The sequence below is a fragment of the Melanotaenia boesemani genome, chromosome 17 (assembly GCF_017639745.1).
Source record: "Melanotaenia boesemani isolate fMelBoe1 chromosome 17, fMelBoe1.pri, whole genome shotgun sequence".
NCBI classification, from domain to species: Eukaryota; Metazoa; Chordata; class Actinopteri; order Atheriniformes; family Melanotaeniidae; genus Melanotaenia; species Melanotaenia boesemani.
Window position 1 is genome coordinate 1063922 of NC_055698.1, and position 9879 is coordinate 1073800.

Sequence of the window (9879 nt, forward strand, 5' to 3'; positions counted from 1 at the left end):
AGCTGTGGTTTCCTGCTAGCTAACAAAATGACCGGGTTTGAAACGCTTCGGACACAGAAGGAATACAGGGGGGTGGATCTAAGATCTGGCGACTAAAATTTACATGTTCTATTGTTCTGTGTCCTGGATCTACCTGCTGCGGAACCACAGATGTGTTAAGAAATCAGACCGGAAGGTTAATTTGTTAATCACATGTTTATTATGCTGGCAGGAGCAGCTGCAGCAGGACATGCAGAAGCTGACAGAGGAGTTCTGCAGAACCACAGAGGAGTTCTGGAAAACCACAGAGGAGTTCTGGAGAACCACAGAGGAGTTCTGCAGAACCACAGAGGAGTTCTGGAAAACCACAGAGGAGTTCTGGAGAACCACAGAGGAGTTCTGGAGAACCACAGAGGAGTTCTGGAAAACCACAGAGGAGTTCTGCAGAACCACAGAGGAGTTCTGGAAAACCACAGAGGAGTTCTGGAGAACCACAGAGGAGTTCTGGAGAACCACAGAGGAGTTCTGGAGAACCACAGCTACTGTTAGTTTGATGAAGCTCTACAAGCTGCTTCAGACACACTTGGAGGATGCAGCTTTAAACATGAAATAAATAAAGTCTGAGTCCACATGAACGATAACTGTGTGGGTTTCTCTCATGGTTCTGTATTCAGTCTCAGTTTCTTTCTGCTTCTCAGAACCGAGCCGGAGTCTCCATGTGGACCTTCTCCTGAATTAAACACCAAACCTTTAAATATCTGAAGATGGTTCTGAATAATCAAACTAACTGGGTCGTACCACTGAGAAAACCCCATCAGAACCAGTCAGAGCTGGTCAGCACTGTGTGGGAGGCCAGTGCGAGCCACCTTCAAGAAGTACGTCCTCCCTCAAACAGCCGCGGTGAAGCTGGGAGGCTGATCCGTCGCCCAGACGCTCTCGCATTTTTTCTTTTCTGGCTGGGAAAGACGCACATTTAAAATTGGTCAGCTTTAAAAACTAAAACGTGTCGGCTGATGACCATGTGGGACCTGGTTCTGAGTTCAGAGGAACTTATGAGCAGAGGAAACAGTTCAGGGACAACGATGACGCGTCAGAACAGAGAAGTTCAGCTTAAACTTGAGTCTGTGCTGATGGTGAGAATGATCCGTCTTTCAGGAAGTCTCCTTTATTCCACTCCCAGCTCATCTGGGGTCAGTTTCTGCTCTGCCGGAGTGAGGACAGGAAGAGGGGCAGCAGGTTCAGGGCTGGTCTGGGCTCCTGGACCCCCAGAGCCACCAGAACTCCCGTGAGGAGGGAAGTCACTCCGGGAAGGACGGGAGGCCGAGCCGGTATCACCTGAAACGGACAGCAGCAGAAACACACCACTGAGTTTAGGATGTTTAACAAGTAAAACAAAAAAAGTGAAATGAAAACTTTATTTTATAAACATTGTAAAAATCAGTCTTAGTCTCTCTGAGGAAGTTTCAATGATCTGGGTGCATTCTCTAAACTGAAACACCTCAGGTTCTGGTTCTGTTGGTGTTCATCAGTCTTTAAGTTCTGCAACAGGTTCTCGGGTGGATCGAGGTCTAGACTTAGCCTCAAGTCATTCCATTTAACCGTTTCTCCTTAAACCCCTCAGTGGTTTTTATTCCCTCATGCAGCAAAGTGCAATTACGTTTGAGGACTTAAACATTTATATCTCAGTTTTTGTCTGACAGAAAGAATTTATTTGTCATCCATATATCAAACACGTTGGTCCAAAACCAAGCTATCCAGATTTAGAACTGAACCTACCTGTGATAATGCTGCTGCTGCTCCACGATACAACACCCGTAGACCTGTTCCCTCTTACAGCCTTATTCAGTGTTCCACCACAGGACCAACGTCTGAGTGATCCTAAATTCCCATAGAAATATGCTACACCTTAGAGAAGATAAAACACACCCTCCCGGGGTCTTCCCTGAAATTCCATGCTTTTATTTCTTTTTAACAGTAGCTGTGCTCTATAATGTGAGCTGCTGGAGAACCTTGATTAATAACCTTTAGGAATTAATAAAGTATCTCTATTTTAATATATTCCCTCATTTTCGACCTGTTTCCCTGCTGGTGGAAACATCCCCACATCATGATGTGGCCACCACCATGCTTCACTATTGGTTTGTTCAGTTTTATTCTCTTTTAGAGGACCTTTTCCACATGTTTTAAGAGTCCACTTCATGTCTTCTGGCAAACTTTTCTATCAGCAGTAGCTTTTTTTTTCTATCCACGCTTCCATGAAGTCTTCTTCTACACCTCCATATCTTTTACCCTGAGCTGTTTGGAGGGCTCCTTGGTCTTCATGCTGTTTCAGACTCTGGGTCCTTCCAGAGAAGGTGGATATGGACATTTGGACCTTACTGAACTGATTATGGGACTTTTGAAGGTAAGTGCATCAAATTCACATAAAGTTTGTTTGATCTGTTTGTTTAAAGACAAAAAGGGGGTGAATACTCCTGTAAACCACAGACAGATGTTGACAGGAAGTGCTGTTAAAAGTCATCAGCAGCTGCATCAATCAGTGTTTGGACCATAGATGATGCTGAGGGGTTTCTGCTCTGGAGCTTCCACTGGGTTTATTCACACCAAGATAGTCGTAGGGGCTCAGTTCATTTGGGTGGAGAACGCAGAGAAATGTCACACATTCCTTTAATTTGCTTTGCTTTCACACTGCACTTTACTGAAGTGGACTGGAGTGTCTGGCCAACATCACGCAGTTACAACAGCTGCTCACTAGGGGGTGATATTCTCCAAAACAACCACTGACCAAGAAGATAGAAGAAGCAAATCTGGCTCATTGATTGGCCAGGACTGCACCACAAGCAAACAACAGAGCAACAATAAATTTCTGCAGTCTGGTTTCTGGTTGTGCTCTGGTTTCAAACGTGATCTGGTTTTTACCAGATTCTGTCCGGTATGAGCAGCAGGGGAGGCAGCCAGATATCCACCATGTTGATCTACGTCAACCTGTCTCTGGTCCACTGGATGGTTTCGTTTGCTTTCACACCTCCGGTTTTCAATCAGACCAGAGTCCACTTCATTGGTCCGCACCAGAATGAGTGTCCACACTGCTCTAAACGAACCGTACTATCCGGGGAAGTGGACCAAGCAGCACCAGCGTAAATGTGCCCTTAGTCTATTAAAGCAGCTCCACTGCTTCAATGTGGAAACCGAAAGTTGTCTGCTCACCTTTTCAACTTTGTGACAATGGATGAGTCCGTCCTGCCCAACGTAAAACGTGGAGAAAGCATCATACGACCTGGAAGAGATGACATCTGGATTAGAAAGATTAGACTGAGACAGTAGACTAGTTTACTTATCAAACCAGACAGTTCTGACGCAGTCATTACAACTGAGGAACAACCCTTGGGAAGGATGTGGGTAAGTTAGGGTTAGTCAGAGAGCAGGTCTGGGAAGGATGCATGGCTAATGTGGCTAATGCTATCACTGACTGATACTGTGGGAACTCTGATTTGGAACCAGTAGCCTGAACTGGTTGTCATGACTGGTTTTATTGGTGCAGTATTTTCTTAAATGATCTGTCAGTGAGCGAGTAAAGATAAGAGGTCCCTCTGCAGACAGCTGCAGATTGCACCACCTCTGAAATGTTTTATGGAGGACTTTCTCTGGTTCAAAGTACAGATGAACACCTGAGCACCACTTTAACCTCCTTTTGACAAGCATGAGGTCCTACAGCTCAGAAGATGCTTGTACACACTACGTAGCTAACATGTAGAATATCAACATGAGGGAGATAAACTCAGCAAAAAGACTTCACCAGGAGAGGGTGTGTCCTGGATCTAATCACAGAACCACAGATGTGTTAAGAAATCAGACAGGAAGGTTAATTTGTTAATCACATGTTTATCGTGCAGGCAGCAGCTGCAGCAGGACATGCAGAAGCTGACAGAGGAGTTCTGGAGAACCACAGAGGAGTTCTGCAGAACCACAGAGGAGTTCTGGAGAACCACAGAGGAGTTCTGGAGAACCACAGAGGAGTTCTGGAAAACCACAGAGGAGTTCTGGAGAACCACAGAGGAGTTCTGGAGAACCACAGAGGAGTTCTGGAAAACCACAGAGGAGTTCTGGAGAACCACAGAGGAGTTCTGCCTCTACAAGCTGCTTTAGAATGAACACTTTGAGGATGCAGCTTCATTTTAAACATGAAATAAATAAAGTTTGAGAACATGAAAAGAAGGTTAACCATGTTTTTGTATGAGCTGTAAACTAATTCTGTGAGCTAAAGGTCCTTTAGAAACAATGAACAAAAGATCCATGCACCAGAACAAACCAGCTCCACCAGAACAAACCAGCTCCACCAGAACAAACCAGCTCCACCAGAACAAACCAGCTCCACCAGAACAAACCAGCTCCAGCTGTGTGATAGAACAAACTGTGTTACCTGTACAGGTGAGACTTGTCTTTGCGGTAGAAGCGCAGCAGAACGGTGTGAAGAGGGAGTCCTCTAACCCTCCAGCGAGCCTTGATGGTCCCATCCTCCATGTGCTTGGTGAGCTTCAGAACATCCAGCCGAGCCTCGGCGTAGTAGCAGAGACAGAGGAGGCGCCACATGGACAGGGTGAGGCGGTACGCCACACGCCCTCTGCAGAGACAGAACACACTGGTTTGACTGGTAGTTCAGAGCAGAACAGCAGCCTCAGCCTGGACCTGACTCACCTGGTCTTCATGTTGACGAGGCCGTTGATGAACTCCACATCATTAGAGTACATGGTGTAGTCATGGTTGGTCAGGAAAAAACCTGGAAGCTGAAAAACACAGAAGTTATTCATCAGAAATAAACCATGATGGAGGCACAGCTGTTGATAAGTCTGCTGTGTTACTATGACGACAACTTCTCCATCATCTTTTCTCTCCATCACACACCTCTGTGATGATTCCAGTGTCATGTATTACAAGATACTGGAGAGCGATCAGGTCAGCCAGTTAACTAATCAGGAGATACCTGGACCACTGTGATCTTAAGCCTTGTTTCCACCAGCAGGTGCAGGTCAGGTCTAATGACAGGGACCAGTCAGACCAGTCATACCAGAGCTCCACACTATCTGACAGATGTAATATACTCCACCCAGTGGCTGCTGGATCCCAGTTTTGATCTGATTCACCAGTTAAATGCTCACATTGAGTTTTACAGTAAAGTCCTTGTTTTTTTAAATAAAGTTCAACTGAATTGAAACAATGATGTGGATGAACGTCAGGTCTCAGATAACTGAGATAGTTCAGCTCATTGATGAATCAAATCAAGCTTTACTGTCATTTACCTCCATAGGACAGTAGTTCAGGCAAAAAGAAACAGCGTTTCTGCAGCGACCACCTAAAACAAATACAGCTGCAGTCATTCGCCCAACACATACACACATCCTTTAAAAGTCAGGTCTACCCGTCGGCCCCAAGAGCGCGGAGCGGCAACACCGAGCGCGGAGCGGCAACGCGCCGCTTTCCGCCTGCCACCTTGTCACACCAGGAGCGTTTCAGAGCAGAGCACCTCTGCTGGATGCTGCAGTTCACACGCTCACATGAGAACTGCAACATCGCGTAACAGTTGGTGCACTTATGGGGATTTAAAGAGACCAATGAACCAGCAAAAGGTTCTTTTGCCAGTCCGACCGAGTCTCATGTGCTCGCTCTTTATTTCATTATAGTATGGACGTTGTACGAAATGGTGTAATTTTCCACTTCCAAGATAAACGTCCACGTGTCAAGTATCACTTGACGGCTTGGTGCTCGTGCCAGCGGTTATGGTGTAATGTTGACATTTCAAAATAAAACACAATCCAAAGTCTGCACATAGTGTTTTATTTTTTTAAATCGACCAGATCCACTTTGCTTTCCATCGACTGAAATCCTGCCTGAACGATCTGCTCCAGACGGACCTGGTGGAACATAAGACCCAACACACCCCAAAAAAAGACACAAACGTATCCTCCTTTTGCTCCTCTCTCCTCCATTAGCTCACCATCCTCATTAAGCTCCCCTCTCCTCCTTCTAGCTCCTCACTCCTCCATATTCCTACATCTCCTCTCTTCTCCATCCTTCTTAAGCTCCTCCACCCTCTCTCAGAGTCCAGCAGTGAACACTGTGGTGTTTTCTCCTCTCCTCTGTGTCTTACCTCTATCCTCAGCCTTTCATACATCATGGACAGTTTCTCCTCTCTCTCCCAGTCTCCATCATAGTTCTCCACCTCTGCTCCTCCTGCAGAGCTGCATAGATCCACTGATGGCAGCAGGTCTCCAGGCCACCTGTTGAGTCCACAGTCCTGGTTGGACTTTCCGTCACTGCAGGACACCAGGTGTGTTTCCGGGCAGTGGAAACAATAAAACGTAGAGCCGTACATGAAGGGAGCTGGACATCCTTCTGCTTCAAACAGGCTTCTGAAGCAGCCATGTTCCTTCTCCACAGCATCACCTCTGCTCCTCTGGGGGCTCTCCACACTGATGTCATCCTCCCGGCTGCCATCCACCGTGGTGAGAGGAAAGCAGAACTCCAAAGACCGCTGAACCAGCAGCTCTCTTGGTTTAACGTGACTCAGTGACGGCAGCTCCAGCAGGCTGTGGAGGTCATGTGACTCGCTGTGCGGCACCAGCAGGCACACGCTAAGAGACTCCTCCCAGTCTTCGTCACATCCATGTCTCTGAGGTTGGCTGGCGTGGTGCAGCGGGTGGGACAGCAGCGGCTGCCTAATGTTCTGATACCTCAGGCTGTTAGGGGGGGCCAGGGCCCAGGCAGCACCACCCAGCGAGCGGGTCGGATTCATCCACTGCCATTCAGACACCTAGAAGGAGAACCGGAACATCCACTTTCACTTACAGTAATATTAATACTCTGATTGGCGAGACGTTGGGATCATCGGCAGTTTACCTGACTGAGACTCAGGTTCAGTTTCTGGATGGGCTGCCTCCTGCTGTGGCTGCAGACACAACCCACCCAGAGGGCCATGCCTCCTCTGCACACCGCCATTCACCACAGGGGGCACCAGCAGACCATCACCCACAGCAACGCAGACAGCAAAGAGTCTCCGAGGGAACCTCAGACTACTGCAGGATTTCCTGAAGCTCGTCAGACCTGAGAGCACACAGAGAAGACAAAGATGTCCAACATGAAAAATGTCTCCTTCCATCGCTGATAATCCGGCTGCAGATATTCTGATCAAAACATTCACCTATAACTTGCTAAGCATACATACTGATCAGATTTGAAGTTGTAAATGAACAAACATGACGGTCTGCTGTTTCTTTGTCTTCAAGGCTTCAGGTGTAGGACGTCTGTATCTCTGAACATCAGTGATACAAAAGCACATCCTTATGTGTGTTGGAGCAGGGACACATTGAAAACCTGCAGGACTGCCGCCCTTGTAGGAACGAACTGAGTAGTCCTGATCTTGATGTTCACTAACCCCCTGAAGCTCCACAGAAACTCTACCAGGAAGCCATGACCCGCAGCACTCCGCAACTAGCGCTGCATTTAATGAGCCTCGGAAACTAGAACTGTCTCTTTTTCTACCATCATACCATGTAACGAGAACACAAGAAATAGCTGTCGATTTAGCTTATACAAAGAACAAATTCTCCACAGCAGTTATACAGTTCTCTGAGAAAGCTTGAAAAGGATTAGTCCGTGGTTTTATTGGAATGTAAATAATAAGAAAAAGGATAAGAATATTTACTTGGCGTGCTGCCTTTTAATGAATGTCTTAAAAGGAATAGATGGAGGTGGATCGAAGATGACGAAGTTTTAACCAAAATTTTGTCCGACTCACCGTTGAGGATCAGACCACAATCGGGGGGCTTTCCTCCCTTTCTACAGTGAAAACAGAAATTCCGAGTTCTTAGTTCTTCTCGAACGCAGCACATGACCAGGACTAGTCTGCGGTGGCAGCTGATACCAACAACTCACCTGGTGCTGTCCCTGCATGTCCAAATGTCCAGAGTCATTTTGTTTTAAATCATCTCCAGTGTCCTCATTCTGTCAGCAGGTTTTAGAAGTAAAAACTTAGAAGTCTTTCACGTTTACACTGAATTCTTATGTTATAACCCTCTCAGTGTACAGTAACAAACTCCAGCTCTGTGACAGCAGCTATCCGTATTAAACGTGCTAAAAGGCCAACACTACATATACGAAACATTTCTTGTGCATTTTGTTCAAGAAAATGCGGAGACATTAACTCTTAACTAGCCTTAAACATATTGCAAACAGCAGATTCACAACACTTAATAGCATGATGGAGCTTGTATTCAAGTTATTCAAGCTGAAATATAACACAGTTGCTTTTCATTCATATATATATATATGCCATGTTAGCCATTCCTGAGACCAAGATTATTTGGATAAATGAGCATAACATATATGCTGTTAGCTAGCGCTGCCAACGGTGACAGAATGATAGCTGCTAGCATGCTAGGCGTACTAGCAGCAGCTTAGCCGGGAAAACCTGCCCGTCACGTTTGTTACCTTTCTCTGTGGAAAATCATCTCACATTTATGTAGATATCCTCGCCCCTTAGCTTAAAGTGGGTATGACCGGGTCTGGTTACCGGAGACAATTAGCAAGTTAGTAACTCAGGTAACTTACACAAATGTCATTTAGATCTGTGTGTCCTTGCCCGGCAGAACACGCCTTACGCAGCCCGCCGTAAAGGTGCCTTCATTGTCGTCGTAAATACGGGCACCGCGGCCACACAGCGACACCCGTGAAACATGTTTTTAAAACAAATCCACAAAAAACAGTCTGTTCTTATTTGAGTAATTTATGACTTTTTCAGACTTCAGCAGAAAAAAGAAAAAAAAAAAAAAAAAAAACGCAGCAGAAAGTAGTATGATAAAATGCTGATTCACCTTTCATTCATTCTTCATTCATGTATAATCTGAAATATTAAATGCTCTGAGAATAATAAAGTATTATTTATTTGACTTGATTTGATTAATTATTATGATGATGATTATTAGTTATTATTAATCATATTTATTATGATAATTATTTCGTTTAAAAAACTATATCAACATCGTATTTTCCCTCTGGGATTAATATATATATATATATATATATATATATATATATATATATATATATATATATATATATATATATATATATATATATAATTTCCCTTTAAAACAAACTACTACAACGTTGCAATTTCCCTCTGACATTTTTAAAGTATTTTGATTTAATTTGATTCTTTATTATTTAAAAATGCTGCTACTGCATCACATTACCCCCTGGAGTGTAGTTTTCATTGAATTTGATTTAATTTGATTAACTTTAGTTAGTAGAATCACATATTAACGTTCAGCACTGTGATAGGAAGTCAAGTAAAATCCGTTTGATTAATGAACTGTATTATTCATGTTTGAGGTAATCAATTGCTTCCTCGTACAGCACTTTTCTTGTGCTTTTGCACATTTGCTCTGTTTATTTATTTTATTATAATGTGGACTTTTTATTTTTAAACCTGTCTTGTTGCTGCTGTTTTGTTCAGACATTGTTCGTTCATTTATTCGTGAATGGGTGAGCTGTGCGAGTACTCTTATGCCCCTGTTACCTACATGTGTTCTCGAGCAAATGGCAGCCTAGCTATATAAAGTCTTGAGTCTTGTTAGTAAATCAGACCCATGCAATGACGGAGGAAACAATCTGATATCAGAAAACTCACATGAGATGGTCTACTGAACCCTGCAGCAGATCTGTTTGGTTATTCAGCCACGATGCTACGGAGTCAAATGATTAACAGCATCTCAGGAACGTTGACCTCAGAGATAATAAATCTGCTGTGACCTTAGCAGGTCACTTGTTCAGATTACTCATTTTTCACAGCAGAAATCAGCTTAACATGAGCAGAAATAAACATAATGATGCCTCCAATCTATT

The 9879-nt window shown here is 44.4% G+C and overlaps 1 protein-coding gene across 3 annotated transcripts; it reads right to left on the bottom strand.

Annotated features, from left to right (window-relative positions):
* Positions 1 to 179: 179 nt before the first annotated feature.
* c17h6orf136 (chromosome 17 C6orf136 homolog) lies at positions 180 to 8665 on the bottom strand. Of its 3 annotated transcripts, none has more exons than XM_042012279.1 (7): positions 8584 to 8665; positions 6874 to 7077; positions 6125 to 6787; positions 4675 to 4763; positions 4400 to 4600; positions 3187 to 3256; positions 180 to 1314 (listed from the first exon to the last, which is right to left on the bottom strand). In XM_042012279.1, exons 2-7 carry the CDS (start codon positions 6970 to 6972, stop codon positions 1171 to 1173), a joined length of 1266 nt encoding a protein of 421 aa, XP_041868213.1. In that variant the 5' UTR covers positions 6973 to 7077; positions 8584 to 8665; the 3' UTR covers positions 180 to 1170. The 3 variants fall into 3 exon arrangements, with proteins under 3 accessions (XP_041868213.1, XP_041868212.1, XP_041868214.1); XM_042012278.1 differs by having other exon boundaries at positions 8464 to 8630; XM_042012280.1 differs by lacking the exon at positions 8584 to 8665 and adding an exon at positions 7772 to 7790.
* Between the last annotated feature and the right edge of the window lie 1214 nt (positions 8666 to 9879).

Coding starts and splice junctions, on each gene's coding strand:
- c17h6orf136 (XM_042012279.1), bottom strand. CDS start 6,972: ATGGCGGTGTGCAGAGGAGGCATGGCCCTCTGGGTGGGTTGTGTCTGC. Junction 6,788..6,873: donor TGAACCTGAGTCTCAGTCAG/GTAAACTGCCGA, acceptor TTCTCCTTCTAG/GTGTCTGAATGGCAGTGGAT. Junction 4,764..6,124: donor ATGAAAGGCTGAGGATAGAG/GTAAGACACAGA, acceptor TGTGTTTTTCAG/CTTCCAGGTTTTTTCCTGAC.